Here is a 21759-nt window from a genome sequence, read left to right as displayed (position 1 = left end):
TGCTGCATTCCCTAGCTTGCCAGGCCACAGAGCAGGTCAAGAGGATGAGTACAGCAAATGTAAGTCCTACTTGTGCAATCAAATTTCCATTGTTCAAGCGGATGCCACCCATGGGATCCATCTCCAGTGCAGCATGGCCAGCACCAAGGGGTGGCTAAGGCATAGTTCTGCAGTTAGGACCACTTGGCATGGAAGGAGAGAGGAGCACTTAACTTCCATTGTCTCCTCTCTCCTGCCCTGGCTGAGGAACTTCTCACTTACTATGCAATATTGCCTGGATAAAAATAGAGGGGGAAATTGTATATCTGCAGTCCTATGTATGCATGTGGTAGCAAATTCCATAGTTTAACAATGACTGTGTGGTGGCCTGCTTCTTTTTGTCTCTGCAGAACCTCCTGCCATTCTGCTTTGTTGAATGGCTCTGGGTCCTGGTTTTATGAGAGAGGAGAATATTCTCTCTCTCTCTCTCTCTCTCTCTCTCTCTCTCTCTCTCTCTCTCTCCATTTTCCCTCACAGTAGATTCAGCTGGTTGTACTTCTAATAGAAGAGCTGCAATTCAAACCCACATTCAGCCACATTTTACTCTCTGGCGAGGCGGCAAAGGAGTTTGAAGGGAAAGGGTGCTGCCATTTTGTGTCCACATATATGCTTTTGCCTGGAGATGGTGCACTTGAGCTATGGGAGATATTCTCCCCTTGCTCCTCAGGTTTAAGTTCTAGAGATCTGGACAAGGGATCTGGAACTGAAAGGAACTCCACTGTGTGTGTTTGTGCACTAGTGGGATGTTTTAAAAGCATCAACGGTGCCTCTTTATGCAGCAAAATAGAGTTTGTGTTTTACCAAGGACAGAAACCCCGAAGTAGGGCTTGCCTCGGTTGAGTGTCAAGAAGAATGAGGCACCCTCCAGCACCCTCATTCCATTACTGCAAGGATTTATGATAGTGCAACATAACCTTTCCCCCCCCCTTCTCCGTCCCATATGCAACCTGCACCCTCCACAAATCTGCTGCAGAGCGTGGGGGGGGGGGGACGACCCTCAGAACAAATGGAGGGGGCTGTAAAAGGAGGAGAGGGGAGGAGTCTCATTGTGTAAAGGTTAATTGTTGCGTTAAGAGAGCAAGAGATTTAGCACTGCTTTGGATACAAGCCCCAAAGCCGACAAAAAGCTGGATCCATCAGTTTAAAACAGTGCAGCTGTTTAAGATGACCATTCTGCCAGATCTCTCCCCCTTGCTTTTTGGATTGGCTTTGCTGAGGCATTTCCCTGTGGTTACCCTGGGTATCTAATCCAGCCCCTTGAATATGCACGTCCAGATGCTGTTGGGAAGAATCAGAGCAAGGGGGGGGGAGTGTTCGTGAGATGTTATTGCTGCTTGCCAGGAGGCTGCTAAGAGTTTTATGGGGTTCCCCCCCCCTTCCTCTGGGCTATTCTTCATGGAGTGAACGTGGGGTAATTAGCTGAACCGCCAAATACTCTGAACAGAAGGCCTGGCAGTTCCATTGGCTTTGCAGTGCACGTCTTGCATTTTAAACTCCATTCTAAGTAATCGAGAGCAACATTGTGTAGCAAAGTGCGCAATTAGGTAGGCATTCAGGATTTCAAACAAGGCACAAACTTTGAGCGCAGCTGCTGATAGCATTCATTTTCTTCAGACTTGATTTGTGTGGCTTTTGACAGGGGATGAGTAATCTCTTGCATCCGAGAGTAAATTTTGTCATTTATAGATGCAGATTCAGCTTCCAGACAGATAATAGGTTGTGCTACTGCTTGCTTTTTTTAAGTTACAGCTTAGGAAGTGATCCGTTAAGATTCCGTAAACATTGCCTGTAGGTCTAAACTACTTGGGAAACTTATTGGAGTCAGTGGAGGGTTTTATGAAGGAATCAAACTATTGGTTAAGAAGATTTTAAAGACTGTAACAAATGACATGTTTTCATTAGGTCAGCAAGTGCTTGATAGATTTAAGCCAAATTTTGAATTGAGCAAGAAATAGAAAGTTCTTAATTTCAGCCAGTCACTCTCTTCTGGGGGAGATGAGGTAAGCAAAGATCTCTTTAACCCCCTTTATTCCAGGACTAATGGGACACTGGTGGCGCTGTAGGTTAAACCACAGAGCCTTGGACTTGCCGATCAGAAGGTCGGCGGTTTGAATCCCTGCAACGGGGTGAGCTCCCATTGCTTGGTCCCTGCTCCTGCCAACCTAGCAGTTTGAAAGCACGTCAAAGTACAAGTAGATAAATAGGTACTGCTCCGGTGGGAAGGTAAACGGCGTTTCCATGCGCTGCTCTGGTTTGCCAGAAGTGGCTTAGTCATGCTGGCCACATGACCCGGAAGCTGTACCCCGGCTCCCTCGGCCAATAAACTGAGATGAGCACCGCAACCCCAGAGTTGGTCAGGACTGGACCTAATGGTCAGGGGTCCCTTTACCTTTACCTTTACCTTTACTCCTGTAATGGGAAGCAGCTGGTTCTTCACCTGAAGTTGCAGGGAAGGGGCTTATAGAGCAAAACTGCAAGTTACATTGAAATCCATTATTATAAGTCCCTATTTAAAAACAGAGAGAGCAAGAAAATGCAACTGCAGATAGGGATGAACAAATCAGTCAGTTTTGATTGCTTGCCATTTCTCATTTTTTCCAATCTTTAGTATAGTTTTCCACATTTCTACAGCAGTTTGCATAGCCTTTTTTTTTTAAATTCCCCATGAAAAGTAATCAGCGAATTTCTCCGAATATACACGTTTGTATTCAGTTTCCCCCTAATACACACATTTTTTGCAAAGTAATGTCCCTAACAAGGTGTATTTTTAAATAGTATCTGCATTTTTATACACACTTCACCTAAATACATGCATTTTTGTGGGTATTACTTGGCTGGTGAACTGCACTGCAAAAGTTTGAGAAGCACAAATTTAAAAGGATGGCTAAGTTTCTAATCACATGTTGTTTAGAATAGTGTGAATTATGTAGATTTGCCTTTAAGTGCGAAATGAATCAAATCTTCCCCATCCTTAGCTGCAGGAGGGAGATGCAACTTTGCTTATAGCAGCAAGGTATGGATGTTTCTACACCATGAGAGGCAGTGAGCAGCATTGCGCGGACAGGCGGAGTCCCCAGATCCCGAGCGCCCCCCCTCCCGTCATGTGGAATAACGACTCAAGACAATGTGCTATGGGATTCAATTGGCCACAACTTTATTAAATTTCAAATGTGGGTAGACCTTGGCTCAGGCATTGGGCGTTCTCCCTCCCCAGTTCCCAGCCGGGGACCTAGGGAGCTTCAGGGTTATCCAGTGTGTGGGGGGGGATGGGCCGGCTCTGGAGAACATATGTTCAAGCAGAGATAGCCGCCCCCGTTACGCCGCCACCGCAGGGGAGAGCAATGACGACCTTTTGGCGTAGGGTCAAAGCCTCCCTTCAGAAACCCCTTTAACGGGGAACCCTGGTATCGCTGCTGCAAAGAGGAAGATGGACAAAAGGATTCCGCCCAAGGCCTGATACCGCCAAAGTTGTGACATTTTGCTACGGGAAAGGCGAAACCTGCCAATGCAGGGAAATTCCTTTCCGGCCCTTTGACAGCGACCTTAACGTAGCAGCGCCCGCATACCTGTGAAGAAAAGTTAACCTGCAAAATAAGGCATTAACTGAGGGTGGGTAGGGTGGGAGAAGCTCTGGAGCCAAGTGAGGATTCCCAGGTAAGATCCTCCTTCTATTGTGTGGGCAGGTAATCCCTCCCCTACCTGGCCTGATCTCCTTGGCAACGCTTCCCCCAGGTGGGATTGGACAACTGACTGGGGTAGGCGGAGACCTCCAGGTATCCCACCTGAGGAAGGCAAAGCCAAGCCTATGCTGATGGGGCCGCTCCAGATCCAGGGGCTGTGCGCATCCACGCAAAGGTCGCCCCCCCCCCCCGTTTTATGCGGGGAGCAGTCATTGTGGAAATGTTTTAGTGTAGAAACAGCATGGGAAAGGGCTCAAACACAGTGCAGACATTAATTCATTCCCTTGCCCTGTGCCTAGATTTAACAATGTCAGGGGGAAAATGCTAAGCACATCTATGTCCTTGAGTGGCTTACTCCAGAACAGTCCGAGCTCAGCTCATTGATATCTGTAGAACTTCAATGAATGGTTTTCAGAATTGCACGAAGAACATATCAGAATAATAATAAAAAAGCTTTGCCATTCTTGCTGTGCATACTGAGTTATGATTATGCGATTTGATAGAGGCACTGTAGGAAATTGTGAAGCCTGTGGATAAGAGATTGACAAATAATGTTTATTTATTTATTTTCTTTCCTCTTAGCCCCTTATGAATTACTATCTTCCTTAGCTGCCTCAGCCAAACATTGCGAGACATTAAAAATCATCACTTATCTGATCATAAGGGAAGATTGTGTGTCACGTTCATTGGCTTTCTCTGTGCTTGTTTTGCATTTGGGACTTCTGTGCATCACTTTCAGCTGCATCTAATTTTTTCGCAAAGCAATTACTAGCAGGTGTGAGGGCAGCATTTTCCTTAGGATGGCAGTGTGTCTGGAAATGGGGAATAACCCTTTGTACTACTCCCCACTGCGGTCCTGATGAAAACCATGCAGCTTGCGTGTGACTGCTGCTAAATGACACCCACACCATACATTGAAAGTACCATGATGCAACTTCAGTAGTCATGTCTTCCCCCAAGGAACTCTGGGGACTGGCATGTGTTAGGGGTACTGTGAGTTGTTAGGAGACCTCTATTCCTCTCACAGAACTGCAATTCCCAGAGCTCTCTGGGAAGAGGAATTGACTGATAAACCATTCTGGCAATCTGGTGCCCTCCAGATGTTTTGGACCATAACTCACACCATTCTCAGTCTTGTGTTCAGCACATTTCTATACCAGCTTGCTTTAAAAAAAGGTCCTCATGAAAATTAGTTAGGATTTTACTATTCATTTATTCTAATATACACATTTTTGCAAGCAATATTCCCTACTATTTTTGAATGTTATTTTCACCAATGTGTGTATTGCCCAGTTTCCCCTAATATTTGCTCAAAAACGTTCGGGTTTTTGAAATATGGCAACCCTACCATTGCCTGCTGGCCAACACAGAGTCTCTCACCCCTCAAAGAATAGGGGCCATCTCCTCCTTGCTGAGATAGTCTAGCATCTTCTGTTGATGGTTCCCAGAACGGGTCTTTCTAGTTAGATCTGAGTGGCCATGGTGAGTGTGAAAGGAGCACGGTAGAGAAAATGCTCCTTGAAATATTGGGGACCCAGGTTGGCCATGACAGGGATGGCTAAGCTGCAGCCTTCCAGATGTTGCTGACATACAACTCCAGTCAACCCTGACCATTGGCTGTCCTGGCTGGGACTGATGGGAGTTGTAGCTCAGCAACCTAAGCTGCCCTTTATTTAGGATTTTAAAGCTGACAAGAAAAATAGTCTGGCAGCCATGAAGATGTCTCAAAAGATGGCTCATTACAGCTTAGACCCATCAGTAATCAAATACACATTTTCTGTTGAGCAATGCGAGAGAAAAGTTGTAAAGCAAGCATTTGAGGTGCAAAATGGGTGTTCCGTCAATTTGGGAAAGTCCAGCTAAATGTCATAACAGCAACATGTCCCCTCTATGACTGGCCCATACCAAGCAGAGTACTTAGCATACTTATTTTTCCAGCCCTAGTCCATTTACGTAGTTCTCTATGTGGGAGAGGGGAGAGGAGTAAATGATGCCAGTGGAACTAAACTGTGTGTGAACCAAAACCACACACTCAACATCCTGCATTGCAGGCACTAGGCACTGATAACGTACTACTTGCTGTGGTTTAGAAGGAGCCATAAAGTATACTGTTCTATCTCGCATTCAGATACACACCCCTTCCTGTTTTCTAGAGCAGTTTGAAACCGTGAGTTCTTTTATGCCAGTATGAAGCTAGATTATACTGAATTCAGACCATTGGCCCATCTAGTTTATTACAATTGTTGCAAGTTATTTTCTCTAACATAATGGATTTATGTATGTTACTTTCACTAACATATATCCTTTCCCCTAATAAATGCACTTTTATGCATATTGATTGGTTGGAAAACTGCATTGCCGAATTCAGAGAAGTGTGGATTTTGAAGGACAGCTGAGTTTTAGTTTGCACATTGGTTCAGTATTGTGAATTAGGTAGCTTCTCATTAAAATGCAAACGAAACTGAATGTCTCTTCCACACCTACTGGCAGTTAGCAACTCTCCAAGGTGTGGTCTTTCAGTGTTCTGCTATTTGAGCTCCAGTAGCTGGAGGTGCAAGAAATGGGACCACGTATGTCCAAGGCATATGCCCTTCCCTTGCATTGTGACCATCATGCTGTACTGTACAGTGGTTGCTTTTTAAAATAATTTCCCATGCATTTTCCTAACTCACAGCTCAATGAACTTGCTTAGACTCCTCTATCATCCCCAGAAAGTCCTCCTTAATTATGTTCCCTTGAACAATATAATTCAGTGTGCAGGAAGGAAAACAAGAAGAATGAGGCTGATTGACTCCTATTTTTAGACATACTAATCCCTTCTGCTTTCTCTGATCTCTTTTGCTGGCCTGTTCACCATCATCTTCAGAGTCTTTTACAACAAACCAGAGAGGGGTGTGCCTTTGTTCCTTTGAATAGAAATCCTTCAATTGGTTCCAATAGAGCTTATTTTTTCTTGGGTACAAATCTTTTACACCACAAGGAAACCATCTCACAGATGTTCCAAATGTTGCATTTACTTTGGATAATTCCACTTTCAAGTGTTCTTACTTGCCAAAGTTGGAAAGGGAGCTGTGTTGGGCTGTACCATGAAATCCCTTTGAACTGGTCTTTTCCATGAATGTATTGTGAACCGCCAACTTGTATAAGTTGCACAGATCTGCAGTTAACCAAAAAGGCAGATAGAATTTGGAGCAGGCTCTCATCCCCCAGATGTCACATAGAAGGATGTGCATTTTCAAAGTACACTCAAAAGTAGTGTACATGATTTTATGATCACGGTTATTCTGTGATAGGTCAGTCTAAGAGAGAGAGACTGGCCCAGAATGACCTAGTGATTTGAATCCTAGTTTCCTGTGTCTTAGTGCAATGCTCTAGCCACTACACCACACTAGTTGATCTGAAACTGTCTCATACTGAGTCAGGCCACTGGGCCATCTTAATCTCAAGGTTGTGTTTGAGCCCCACGTTGGGCAAAAGATTCCTGCATTGCAGGGGGTTGGACTAGATGACCCTCATGATCCCTTCCAACTCTACAATTCTATGACTCTGTGATCTGGCAGCAGCATTCCAGAGTCCCGGGCAGAGGAGGTCTTTCCCGATCCTTCTGAGTTCATTTAACTAGAAATGCTGGACAGGGCTTCAGGTAACTGCATACAATTTCTACCCTGGACCCTTCCTTTCCAACGCCATATAAAACTTAAGTTATTTAAAAGCATTTATGAACCACCCACCCACCACTGGCACATTGGAAGCTTGCCCAGAAAAGCATAAACACAAAAAAGGCTCCCCACTCCTTTCATAGTAACTGCTTTCCTCCAAATCCTCTGAGGCTAAGGTGGTCACCTGAGTGATGTGCTTCCTGAGCCATTTCCATAACACACTGCGGTTCAGTGACTCAGGCGTGACAGTCATGCTACGCTCATGTTTCTGAGGTTGTTCAGTCATATCCCACCATTGCTGTTACTCAAGCGGGGGTCGGGAGAGGGATGGGGGGCGCAAATCTGATTCACTTCACATCTAAATGTGAACCTGCATAATTAACACTGTCCAATACAATATTAGAATCAAAACAACAGGTCTTTGGGGTCTTGGACAAAAGTTTTCTTTCCATTTCTTGCTTCCTGATCACTTTCTAACTGGATTACTCAATGCATTCAGAGCTGATGCTCTACCACTGAATTATGACCATTTTTCATAGCAGCAATGGAAGAGGGTTGGTTGTGTTGGTGCCCCTCTTGTGGGCTTCCCAAAGGCATCTGTGGGGAGTTGGGTGCTGGGCTGGATGGGCCTTCAATCTAACCCAGCAGGGCTCTTCCTGTGTCGGTTCTGCAGGCACTGTGCACATTTTCCTCTGTGTGTGTGTGTGTGTATGTGTTTGTGTGTGGCTTGTGGCTCTGCAGTCTGAAAAATGAGTTAATTCATGAGCTCTTGATAAGGTTGGATGTGATTGTCTACGTCCTCCTGCTGTCTGATTTTGATTTATTCAAAATAATTCCTGCTCATGGAAATTTACTGCATTGTGTAGGGTGCACTCAAACAGATTGCAGGGCGGTCGCTGCTGCTTATTGATTCTGCTGCAATGTGGAAGCTTCCACTGGGGGGGGAGGGATGAAATCAGCTTTCTTCTAGCCCTTTGTGGTTGCAAACTTCACTTTGAAACTAGAAAAGCAGGTAGAAAACATGAGTTGGTTTAAAATTGACGAAGGCACACATTGCACAGGACATAATGAAAAACGGCATGTAGCCGGGCCGATCCACTCATCCATGGTGCCCTGTTGAAAGTCACAGGCAAAGGCCTTGAAAAACCAGTGCATGCTTGCTACCTCCCCAAGGCCATCTCTTTGTGGTGTGCATGTGTTCTGATTTCTCTCTCTTTCTGGATACTATTAGCACAATTCCACAAAGCTCTCATGCATAGATTTATTGAAGATTATTAAGACACGTGTAGAAATATTACTCACATTCCAATAGGCTGTTCTATGGCTCTGAATGAAGATGGTTAGAAGCTTTTTATGAAGTTCTCTGTGGAGTTCTGAAAGGACGAAGTGAGTTCGCTCTCATGCATAGATTTATTGAAGATTATTAAGACACGTGTAGAAATATTACTCACATTCCAATAGGCTGTTCTATGGCTCTGAATGAAGATGGTTAGAAGCTTTTTATGAAGTTCTCTGTGGAGTTCTGAAAGGACGAAATGAGTTCGCTCTCATGCATAGATTTATTGAAGATTATTAAGACACGTGTAGAAATATTACTCACATTCCAATAGGCTGTTCTGTGGCTCTGAATGAAGATGGTTAGAAGCTTTTTATGAAGTTCTCTGTGGAGTTCTGAAAGGACGAAATGAGTTCGCCCTTCTTCTTGGGTTTGCCGTGACCAGACTGCCACTAGATTACAAAGGAGGAAGAGGAGGTATTGTCCTGCTCTCTGGCAGAGCCAGCAGAAAGTAGAATATTGCTGTGCCTACATTTCCCAACCTGCCTTGGGGTCTAAAAAGGGGGGAATGCACTACCTTTCCTTAAAGGGGCAGCATTGGTATTCCTTCTACCTAATACTAATACAGTGGTACCTCGGGATGCGAACGGGATCTGTTCCGGAGCCCCATTCGCATGCAGAAGCAAACGTAACTAGCGACGGCATGTCTGCACACGCACGCGTCGCTTTTTGCCACTTCTGTGCATGCGCGTGACGTCATTTTGAGCGTCTGCGCATGCGCGAGCGACGAAACCCGGAAGTAACACGCTCCGTTACTTCCAGGTTGCCGCGGAGCACAACTCAAACACGTTCAACATGAAGCATATTCAACCCGAGGTATGACTGTACAGTACAGTGGTACCTCGGGTTACAGATGCTTCAGGTTACAGACGCTTCAGGTTACAGACTCCACTAACCCAGAAATAGTACTTCGGGATAAGAACTTTACTTCAGGATGAGAACAGAAATCGTGCTCTGGCGGTGTGGTGGCAGCTGGAGGCCCCTTAGCTAAAGTGGTGCTTCATGTTAAGAACAGTTTCAGGTTAAGAACGGACCTCCAGAACGAATTAAGTTCTTAACCCGAGGTACCACTGTACATAGATTTGCTATCACTAAATAACTGAACCCTGTGGGGGCAGAACAGCATTTCTTGCCACACAGTTGTCTCTTTTATCTGTTCATAGACCAGTTTACTATTCAAAGGATCTCAAACTGGTTTGCATCCATAATAAGACCATATCGATAAATTAACATAAAAAATACATTAAAAAATTATCTATATCCTCTGCATACTCAAACAGCACCACCTTCAGGGCTCACTGGATGGAACCAGTCCTGTCATGGTCTGAATGATTTACTGCGGAATGAAAAGGTACAAATCCCATGTGATTCAAGTTATTCCATCTATTATATATTCACGACTGCAGTTTTAGGGTGCAAATCTAGTACTAGTCTACACATGTAGCAGAATGGGATGATTGGAATCATGAGGTGATAGATTGGGTTGTACCATTTCATCCTACAGGTGTGGATACCAATTTTTAACCCCCCCCCTTTCAAAAAACTAAATGCTCCAAGACACACCAGGGGAAAATAGGTACTACCCAGTCCATTTGGTGTTTGTGACAGTTTCCAATTGCAGGAGGGCTCCCCACTCCCACCTCCTGTAGTGGTACAGTCCATTTTGCAACCTCAGCATTCTACCACCTCATTCTACTATGTGCCTGCTGTGTGTGTAGACCAGGCTAAGCATATGCTCTGAAGTGCTCTGGGAGTGGTTTGCAATAGCTCCACTCTGAAAGTTTCTCTTGCATTTTTCTCCTACCTTTCTCCATCAGGTAGCGATAAAAGAAATTGCTTTCAAAAATTATGAAAGGGGACAGGTTTTTTTAAAAAAGAATAATTGAAATTTTCATGGGTGGGGTGCAGAATTTTTGTCATGCTTACCATACTTCTGTAGGGTGTTGTTTGTGGATGACCTTCCTAGCTTTCTAAAAATCATCTCACCAGCAGCCTGCACTTTACAGCCTTCCCGGTTGCCCTTCATCTAAGCCAAGATGAAAACAACGGGAAGTAGCTGTTTCAGGTCAGGAAGTGCAGGCACCCAAGGAGGCTGCAGAGTGTTATAGAAGTGCTTCCTGAAAATAAAAGTGTATATCCCACTTGTGACCCTGGCCACTTAGCAACAATAAAAGATACTCAAAACTCCACACCCACCAGAATTCTAATAGAAGTGTCCTGATACTGAGGCAGGCAAATTGAAGGTTCTTTCATGCAGAAGGGGGGCGGGACTTTAGAGAAACTGGAGGTCAGATTTTAGCACAGCTCCAGGTTGAAAGCGCATTCACTGCATTGTGAGGTGTTTCTGTGCAGGGCAGCAAACTGGTCTCTTCCTTCTAATAAGTGTAGCCCAGAAGGCTTATGGGGGCACTTGAGGATCCTGTAGCCAAGCAAGTAACAGGCAGTGTCGTGGTTGCAGGACCTCAGATACCTCTGAGTGATCTCAATGGAGGGATAATAACTTCGGATTATTCCTCCCAGGCTTCACCACCTTGGAATACAAGTGGCATTTCATAAAGGGAGAGTCCTCTGACTTGGAGCTGAGCACTTTGTTGCTTTACTGTTACTTCATGCCCATTGTGCTCCCTGAAACAATGAATAGTAGTTGTGAAGTGGGAGGTGCTTGGTGTGATAGATTCCTTGGGGGAGGGGTATCATTCTTCGTAGGGTCGTCTGTATAGGTCCTGGCTCATGAGCCTCAGGTTCTAGTTAAGGGCTAGGAGATATTTTTCAGATTGGGGACCACATTGCCTTCTGGGCAGCCTTTTGGGGGGTCAGTAGTGGGTGGAAGCAGAGGGAAAAGTGGGTGGATCAATTAATGCAAACTTCCTTCCTTGTCCAGCAGGGTGGTTTCTACACACATACACACCTCTTTCTTCTCCGTCATGCAAAGCAACATGCATTATCAGAGTTTAATGACACATCCCAGACAGGCATAAACAGGGAGGATGCAAAGCTGGACCAGTGTGGCCTGGGAGAGAGATGTGTGGCTGTGGAGGGGATAGTAACGTGCAGAGAGTCCTGAGGTTCACACTTGGTATTATGTGTGTCTTCACCCTATCTGTTGTTAGAATATATGTAATTCTTATTAAACAGCTGGCATGGAAGTTTGTTTGGTTTTTTTAAGAATGGCAATATTTTGGAGAGGGAGAGTGGAATCCCAGCTGGAAGCAGTAATGTATGTCACCATTATGAAGCATTGACTTTTAGTCTACAATGGCTTAGCTCAACATTCCACATGCCAATAACTGATCAGTCTCTCTCTCTCCCTCTCTCTCTTTCGTCTTTTCTTCCAGTCATTTCACTATGCTTCCCTGAGGGTAAAAAGCAAGAAATGGCCCAAAGGTAAGTTGTTTTAATTATTCATCTGCTTACATATTCCTTACAGAACTTGGAAATCAAGGTTCCACTTTTGTGAAAGCATTACATTTGTAGCACGGTGCTCTTTTTCTTGAAAAAGAGGTGCCAGAACTCAGCATGAAAACCTCCCTTGTTCTCTTGCAATGGCTCCCACTTGAGAGGTGCCAGAACTGAGTTCCGACGGGGGGGGGGGGGAGCCCTGCATTTGCAGAGCTTTAGCATAAAGCACCTTGTAAGTCATATTTGGATGTTCAAATCCACCTTGCATTTAGAATCGCATTAGGAAGAGCAGGTAATTCACTTGGTACCTTAGGTTGCAATCCTGTACACACTTACATGGAAGTAAGTCTTACTGAACTCAGTGGGACTAACTTCTGTGTAGGGAGTGTCTTCTAACTGTTAAATACAGAGATGTCAAGCAAACAGCAGATATTTCTCAGGAGCATGTTCCAAAGATGAGGCAAAAGGAGTCCTGTCCCTTTCACCACCCACCTCAAGATCAGAAGACAAGGACAGTCACCAAAGTTATTCAGATGATAAATCTCAATGAACAGAGATGGGGAAAGATGGTTGTTATTAGCTGTCAAGACCCCAAACCTTTAGTTCCAGCTTATATTTTTGGCAGTTCTTCTAAAACTGGCTTGGATGTCACTTCAAGAAAGGAATAAACTTTTCAGAGCTTAGCTGCTGGATGCCAAAGAAGAAAGGATAGTAATTTAATGTGATCTAAATTCTTGACTCTGCTTCACAGCTGTAGGACAAATATAATTAATATAACAATGTAAACTCAATTTTTCACAGTGAATAGTCTAATGTTTTAATTAAATTTGCCCAAGGCGTTTAAGGGAAAGTGATATGAATATTAGGGGCAGGGGGTCTCTTTCTAGTGATAGAGAAAGAAAGGGAGAATAAAACGTTAAGAGTTATGAAGTGGGATGCACTGAAATGTTGAAAATAAATTGTGCATCCAGTATCAGCCTTATAAAGCCAAAGTGCTCCTTATGAATTAGACTCAGATTTTATTGAAAAATACTTTTGCTATACACTGACCATTCTTTCTTACTTGGTTAAAAGAGATTAGACAGAGAAGTCGCAGCACTTTTTAATCACCATCATCTATAGCGTCCTCTGATGTTATGTGAACTATAAAGAAATCGGGAATCGAGAGAGGCTAACAGCATTTAAGAGACATTTGTGTCCAGATCAGCCTTGCTCTACATTTAGTAATTTGGTTTCAAAAGGGAAGAGAAGTCAAACCAGCAATGCAATGCATCCCATGTGCTGGGAAACTGATAAATCTAATTGGAGAAATCTCTTGATGTCAATATTCATTTAACACATTCAGACAGCCCATCCATATATTATGAGCATCAGGTTCAAGAAGTTGCTGAGTGAACTTTTAGATCAAACCCCGAGTGTGAGCTGGCAGGTACTAACTTCCAAAACACCAGCCACAAATTTAGGAAACCACCTTATACTTTGCCAGCCCATTGGTCCATCTAGCTCAATATTGCCTATATAGACTGGCAGCTGTTCTGTGAGGTTTAGATGGGGACATTTCCAGTCTTATCTGGAGGGGCCAGGGATTGAACCTGGGACCTTTTGCAGGCGAGACAAGTGTTCTGCCATTGAGCCATAACCCTTCTCCAACTGAAGAAGTGTGCACGCACACAAAAGCTTATACCAAGAACAAACTTAGTTGGTCTGTGGGTAAAACCACAGAGCCTAGGACTTGCCGATCAGAAGGTCAGCAGTTTGAATCCCCGTGACAGGGTGAGCTCCCGTTGCTCGGTCCCTGCTCCTGCCAACCTAGCAGTTCGAAAGCACATCAACTGCAAGTAGATAAATAGGTACCGCTCCAGCGGGAAGGTAAACTGCGTTTCCGTGCACTGCTCTGGTTTGCCAGAAGTGGCTTAGTCATGCTGGCCACATGACCTGGAAGCTGTACGCCAGTTCCCTCAGCCAGTAAAGCGAGATGAGCGGTGCAACCCCAGAGTTGGTCACGACTGGACCTAATGGTCAGGGGTCCCTTTACCTTTAAGGTGCTACTGGACAATTTTTTTATATATTTCGATTAGGTATGCTGCTTTCCTTCCTTCTTCCCCCCACCCCATTCCTGTCTGTACAAAATGTGAAAATAATACTGTCCTACCTTATAGGGCTGCTGTAAATATTAGTTGGATAGTGATAGAATCTGATTTTGTTCGTGGAGATCCACTTTCAAATCCCTTTTCAACCATGAAAGTAACAGATGCCACAGAGTTGTTAGGAATGTAAGACATTGCCTTATACCACTGCCAAACTATCTGGTGGATCTAGCTCAGTGTTATCTGCTCTCTGGGGTTTTAAACAGGGGTCTTTCCTCTCCTTGTCTGCAGAAATCTGGCTCTGTTTACATTTTAATGCAAACCTGCCTAGATTTCCCTTTCCAACACAAATGCACAAACCAACATGCAACTCTACTTCAATATTTGCACTTCTCCAATTTTTTCAATGCAATTCTCCATTCACATATTAGGAGCAAGTGCACCCAAATGAATGTATGTATAAAAATAACAAATAAACTGCATTAGGGGGAATTGCTTGCAAAAATTTGTATATCAGGAAAAATTAGCTCCAAAATGCTAATGAGGATTAGGGAAACCAAAGCATGTACATTGATTCAGAAATGTGGCAGGCTGCCCTTTGCACCCTATGAATGCCATGAATCAGATGGATAAAATGCTGCAAGGATTTCACAATTGCATATGAATGTCCCTCTTATTTAAAAGGGTTCGGTTGAGAATATTATATCATGTTTATCATTCACCCTTAAGGATTACACTTGCCCTCTCTCCTGTTTTTGGAAATTCTCATGTTCTCGTTTCCATTCAAGGAGGTTCGCTGAACAACAGCAGCAGACGAAGGATATCCTGCAAAGACTTGGGGCATGGAGATTGCGAGGGTTGGTTGTGGAAGAAGAAGGATGCCAAAGGTTACTTCACCCAGAAGTGGAAAAAATACTGGTTCGTCCTGAAGGATTCTTCCCTATACTGGTACACTAACCAGAATGTGAGTACCTACCACAATGCAGAAAAGAAAAATCCCAAAATGAATATATGGGGAGATTCAGTTGCTTACCTTTAGGGTTCATCCACACTTCCTCTTGTTCCACTGCTTTCCATCCAGGAAAAACTGCTCTTTGGCAATTGCATTCAGATTGATGTTTGCTCTGATTTAGCACTAAAGAGCAGGTTTTTCCTGGGAACAGAGCAAGGCAAGCAGAAACCCACTTAGACCTATGCCAAGAAAGCATGGATCAAGTGGGAAACTGCTGGGCCCTTGGAGAAGAAGAAAAAATGAGGTGCATTCTAAGCTGTTGTTGTGTGTGTAGACAAGTTCACCATACTCAAATATGCTATCGGTGATCTCAGTTCTCAGAGTGTTGGTCCTGATGTTGCAAAAATGGTGCCATCATTGCACAAGTTGGGGATACCAGCAGGCTTGGGAAAGCCCCAAAGCTTGCAGAAGTACAAAAATATTTGAAGGGTGGGCTCTGAAGGGGAGTTGTCACCCCAAAGAGGCCAGTGAGGACTGAGCATGCATTTTGATCAGGGGGGGCTGATAATTCTAAAGAGGAAAAATGAAACTAAGGGAGATTTGGAAATGGAATGGAATGTCCTGGCTGCAATCCTGAACAATGTCAACGATGCTTGTGTTCATTTAGAACTCAGTTCCATCATGCTTCTATACTGATCTGCAAATAGAAAACAAAATCATGAGAATGTATTTAAATATGTGGCTTTGAATATATTTTCTCATGCAATACATATTTACAGATACGTTCTATCCTAAAATACATTTTTGGTACCCTTTTTTGAGCTGAGAGCTGCATCCCAAGACTTGGGAGAACCATGAAATCTAAAGGATAATTAGATTCCTCTCTGCACATTAGTCAGGGTCCAGGGTGTGCTGTTCAGGTCAGTTGACATCAGAATTTGCAGATTGAATTGCTGAAGCCTCCCTAACAGGAGCACTCTATGCAGCAACATTTTTGTTGCCATTCTTGCTTACAGTGGTTAATTGTGGAAATTCTCCATACATGGATGGACTCAGACCCTGCTAAACAACGCATGCAGGAAGTACTGTGAGAGTTGGGCATATGTGCGCATGTATGCATACATTAGAATAGCTCTGATGACCAAGATCCTTCCAATTTACCAATCTAAATGTTACTTCCCATGCGTCTTCACAGATCAGTGCGTGGGCCTGCATTTAACTGCACGTAGAGGATTTCCGCATTTTAAAATGAGTAGCCTAAGTGTAAGTTAGTTCAGCGAGTGGTGCATGGTGGCACTGGTGCTTTGTGGAAAGAATCCATGCTGTTTGTCCACTGTATCTGCTAATACAGCCATGCAAATGTTCCTGAGACCAAATAGCAACTATCAGCTTGTCCACACATCTGCTTGTCCCACCACTTTCCTTCGGAGTCACGCACTGTTATCAATGAATTGGAACAAACAACAATTTTATTTTCTGTGGATTACTGTCTGTTCCAATTCAGCATTAAACAGTGGGTTTTCCTGGGGAAAGCGGTGGGAATAGTGGGGAACCTCTCAGACCCAGGCTTCCTAGGCACAGGACTAGTGTAAGGGCTCATCCACACTTCTAGTGATGGATCCTGTCCATGTCTACCCAAAAGTGGGGATAGGGGAGAAATTTGGTTCAGTTTGCAATGTAATGCAAACCTACTTCATTTAGACTTCCTGAAACAAACAATCTTCTCCTAACTTTGTGATGCAGTTCTCCAACCCAAAACCATCTGCTAAATGCAGATATTAGGGGAAAGTGTGGGAGATTATTTCACCCAAGCCATCCTCACCTGCCCTACACCTGATGTCATATATGATATTGATATGAAGCAGGTAAAGAGCATGATCCCTGCAGATCCCAGCTTTGCAGGCACCACCAATCAGCTGGTGGTTGGTGTTTGCAGTGTGCTGTGTCTTTATGTGGGCAGTTTGATTTCAAACCATTCAGGCAAAGGAAAACAGGTCACCTGATGTCATTGTGGTGTCAGGCCAGTCAGAATTGGTCCTCAGGATGTAAGAACCAGGCCCAATGGCCATATGCAGTTCCCCAAATAAGCTCATGGCTGGAGTGAAATTTGGACTCAATCATCCTGATTCATAGCTCAGGCTGCAGTCTTTTATAGACTTATCTGGGAGTCAGTTTCACTGAACACAGCAGGACGTACTTTAGGGTAAACATCAATAGGATGCATGGTGTGTCTTATTCTTTTTAGCCACCAATTTGTACCAGCTCTCAATGAGAGGGCAGTGAATGAGTAAATGAATTTGTCTTGAGTAAAATAAAAATAAGGGAGAGGGGAATATCAAGGTGAGATTTATTTCCATATGTAAAGCTTAGGCTTTTATCGGGTAATTCCATATCTGCAACTTGAATATGAATAAGGAGGTTACCTAGCATTGTGATCAATCAGCAAAGGTAGTTAGCTGTCTTCTGTTTCAGCTTGTACCACTGTAGCCAGAGATTATTCTCAGATTAAAGTGGGCAATAACAGCATCCGCTCCATAGTGTGAATGATTGCTTTTCTGAGATGCCTACACGTACAGAGTGTGAGCAAAAATCACATTAAACAAAAAGTAAATATGTGTTATACTTGAATACTTCCACGGGAAATTAACAGCTCTCAATGCTGAAAGACAGGCTTATATTTGGGTTCTCCGTTCTAATGGTTAAGAGGATGTCAGCCACCCACGAAAGCAGCTGTCTATGATATGATGAACACAGGAAGCTGCCTTATACCGAATCAGATTCTGGAAACTTTTGCATGGGAAGCAGGTGTTTTAACCCAAGGTTAAGGAACCTGATTTGGCAAGTGGGATAGATTCTTACCTCCCCTGCCCATCATGAGCCTCTTTGAAATCAATTTATGGGTGCAGTCTGAATTCAAACTACAGCTGCAAATTTTCCCCCTTTCAGGTGTGGAACCATTGCGGGTGGTTTGGGGAAAACAGCTCTGTGGACCATACTATGGCCTGTGCTAGGCCTAGTTAGGTCTGTGGTTGGAAGTTCCCTATCCCTAGAGTGACCCCGGATTGGGTTATGACTTGGCCACAAAGCTTACTAGTTGACCTTGGGCCATCACAATCTCTCCGTCTACCCTGCTTCATAGGGTTGTTGTAAAGATAAAATGGGGCATGTGTATGGAGGAGACCATGTGTGCTGCTCTGAAGTGAATGCAGTAAGTGTTGCCTTTGCCCAACTCCCTTTCAAGCTGAGCTTCAGGAAAGGGGCAATGCTATCACTGCCAGGGGTCCCAGCTGCTGACTCCCATCTGCAAGCCAAGACCCAAGCAGAAGAGAGCAAGCAGCTGAGGCACAAACAGCCTATGATGCAGGAGAACTGTGATTCGATCTCCCAACATTGACAAACTGGAGCCTATTCAAATGTTCAAAGCAAGGAGACCAGAATGGTGAGGAGTCTGGAAAATGAGTCCTATGAGGGATGGTTGAAAGAGCCAGTGTATGTTTAGCCTGCAGAAGAGACAACGAAGTGGAGTCACACTATTTCAAATCAAATACCTGAAGGTCAGTCACACAGAAGATGCCACAGACTGGGTCTCTGTTGCTGCAGTGGATAGGATGTTCTGAACCTCAGGTCCAAAGGAGGACTTGTGGGAGTGGTTTGTTGCAGGGATACCAAAGAAGGATGTCAAAAACATCAGAGGGATCAGTGCAAGTGCTTTATTAAAGAAAGGTGTGGACTTACAGCAAAGCAGCCTGCCAGGTCTGCCAGATTTTACAAACGTGGGATGGACACCACAACAAGGAGAGAGCTTGTCCACACCCAAGCAAATGTTGTTCATACATTCATTGTAAACAAAGCATCATATATCACTTTGCCCAGGACTTCCCATCATCTCCACATCTCAGTAGGAGTCTTAGTCTAGCCTATGTAACAAGTCCTAGCTGCTATGCTGAGTTGTTGACCTGTTGTACACAAATAAATATAGCTGTGGAAGTTTTCCAGATTCCTGCACCTTCCTGGTATTAGGGTTGGAAGGTTTCCTCACATAGTGGATACCTTTCCAAACCCACCGGAAACTAAAAAGTCAATCAAATTTGACTCTGTAAGGGTGTTGGTGAAGGCAAGCAAAGCCAACTGAGAGTGAAGGCAGTGCTCTCTGGAGACATCAGACAGTCAATTCCCCTCAGTTGGGCCAGGGGGTCACATAACGGAAAAGTTGACATCAGAATGCTACACAGCATGGCACTGTCTTATTATATGTTTGAATGAACAAGATGGACAACAGGCAGTTTCCTACAGCATATAAAATATTTTGGCTGGTTTGATTTCTGATATTGTACTTTTTTGTTATATTGGATATTCTAGATCCTCTCCTTTTTTGATGTGTTATATAACATGGCTGTATGCTGCACTGCAACATTTTTATTAAGGGGGGAGGAGTTGTATATGTGTTATTGTTTAACATTCAAGAAGCAAAAAAATTGATAAATGTAATAATTTATGCAGCCACTCAGATTTGGCAGTGTGATCACTGAGGGCAAATTATGTTAATTGTAAGCGAGAACAATCCTTCCTAAACTAACGAACACTTTGGGCTGAGTTGCTGAAACAAAAACAAAAATATTGCTAAAAGTGGAGCGTGCATATTTGTATGTACAGAAATGTCCAGAAAACCAGTACAGTGGTACCTCAGGTTAAGAACTTAATTCGTTCCAGAGGTCTGTTCTTAACCTGAAATGGTTCTTAACCTGAGGCGTGCTTTCGCTAATGGGGCCTCTCACTGCTGCTGCACTGCTGGCACACAATTTCCATTCTTATCCTGGGGCAAAGTTCTTAACCTGGAGCAACCCCTTCCTGGTTAGCGGAGTTTGTAACCCGAAGCGTCTGTAACCCGAGGTACCACTGTATCTGTCTTTGGCTCACCCTTAATGAAAACTCCTTTACCATAACCTCTTTGGAGAAAAGGTGAGATACAAATTTAAATATAAAATAAAATAAACTCTGGTTTTGATTGTGGCATAAGCTAGAACTTTACTGCAGCAGAACTTTACTTCAGAAAGCACTATCCGTCACACAAAGGGTGGGAAAAAATACCACAGTGCAAATGTTTGAGAAGCACTAAGTTATTAATAGTTTTGAACTTGCCGTCTACCCACTGAAAGTGCTCATATTTAAAGGTCATCCGCAAACAGATTCATTATTAACCGTAGCTTTTTGCTCAGTGATCTGGCAACTCAGTATCTAGGATAACGAGAGTGAATGGAATCTCCTCTCTCAACCTTTTGCTCTTTGCCAATTGTATTTCTTCTCTTTCTTTCATGATAGGATGAAAAAGCAGAAGGATTCATCAGTTTGCCAGAGTTCAGGATAGACAGAGCCATCGAGTGCAGGAGGAAACAGTAAGTATGAGTCAAAAGAGCCTGCAAATGAAAGAGCCAATCCATGCAGAGAATGGGGGTGAAAAAAAGTTACCTGCTGGGAAATTTTAAACTCAGTTAAAACTTACTGTTTGTTCATAAGCGATGGGCTGAGAGGAAGGCTAGAAGGAGTTAGGGGATCAAGCCCCTTCAGCAATGTTATATGTTGGGTTGGATCCTCAGGTCCCAAAAAATGGGAACATCAGCAGCTTCTTCACATCTTCGGTACATCTAACTTAGTAAAGTCTTCAGAAAACAGCACTCTAGGGTTTAAGGCACAAGACTCGCCTATTTGGAGATACCCAGGATTGAACCTTCCAAATGCAAAGCCCAACCTCAGCCAGTCCTTCCTCTCTACCAACTTATCTGTTGAAATTGTCCAGCAGAATAGAACTCAAATAAGAAAATTATCAGAAATGTCAGCCCAGCAGTTTCCGTGCCTGGCAGATAAGATATTCTAAGGCCACATTCACATTAGACATTCAAAACCCTAACACTTTAAAGAGGCATCACTCCCCCACCCCATGAATTCTGGGATATGTAGTATGGTGAGAGTTGTTAGGGTGCCCCCTGCAGTCCTCTGCATTGCCTGGGAAGAGGAATTGATTATTAAACCACCCTGGGAATTGTAGCTCTGTGAGGGGAATAGGGGTCTCCTAACAACTCTCAGATCCCTTAACAAACTACAGTTCCCAGAACTCTTGGGGGAAGCTGTGACTGTTTAAAAGTGGTATCATAATGGCTTAAATGTATGGTAACAGATGGGGCCTGTGGAACTTGTTGTTTTATAGTGAATTGTGGGTAAGCATGTTAGCAGCATCCAGAAATCGGTTAACATTTTGGAGACCAGATTTGTCACTGCTTTGTATTGGTTTTTCATCTGATGTAATGACCTGTGTTTCATACACAAGTAAACATTCATTCACTCACTGATTTGGTAGCACATCAAAGGGAGAGAAATAGGTCACTGCACAGGCCTAAAGGCAAAGCAGAGAGAAAATCTGCAAGAATCACTCTTCTGCCTCTGGCAGCCAGAAATCTCAGGACCAGAAATCCAACTTCCCTAGATAGCAGGATAATCTCTTGGGAGCTGCAGCTTTGCAAGATGTTTAACAACCCACACAAATCAAATAGTAACAATAACATGGTTGCTGCATCCCATTTTTGCAGTGTAGCTTAGAAAAAGAAAGGAAGAT

General features: G+C 43.8%; 1 protein-coding gene across 8 annotated transcripts in view; it reads left to right on the top strand.

The window, feature by feature from the left end:
- LOC310698004 (connector enhancer of kinase suppressor of ras 2-like) overlaps positions 1–21759 on the top strand; it is a 314798-nt gene that overhangs the window by 267995 nt on the left and 25044 nt on the right. For all 8 annotated transcript variants that reach the window (XM_083484631.1, XM_083484632.1, XM_083484630.1 and 5 more), the window contains 3 exons: positions 12050–12098; positions 14989–15164; positions 20472–20545. In XM_083484631.1, the coding sequence (XP_083340757.1) occupies positions 12050–12098; positions 14989–15164; positions 20472–20545 (299 nt within the window). The remainder of the gene's footprint in view (positions 1–12049; positions 12099–14988; positions 15165–20471; positions 20546–21759) is intronic.

This window comes from Podarcis liolepis (assembly GCF_965112155.1).
Source record: "Podarcis liolepis genome assembly, chromosome: Z".
NCBI lineage: Eukaryota > Metazoa > Chordata > Lepidosauria > Squamata > Lacertidae > Podarcis > Podarcis liolepis.
Note: the sequence above shows the minus strand (reverse complement) of the source record. Positions and strands in the feature narration are given on the sequence as shown.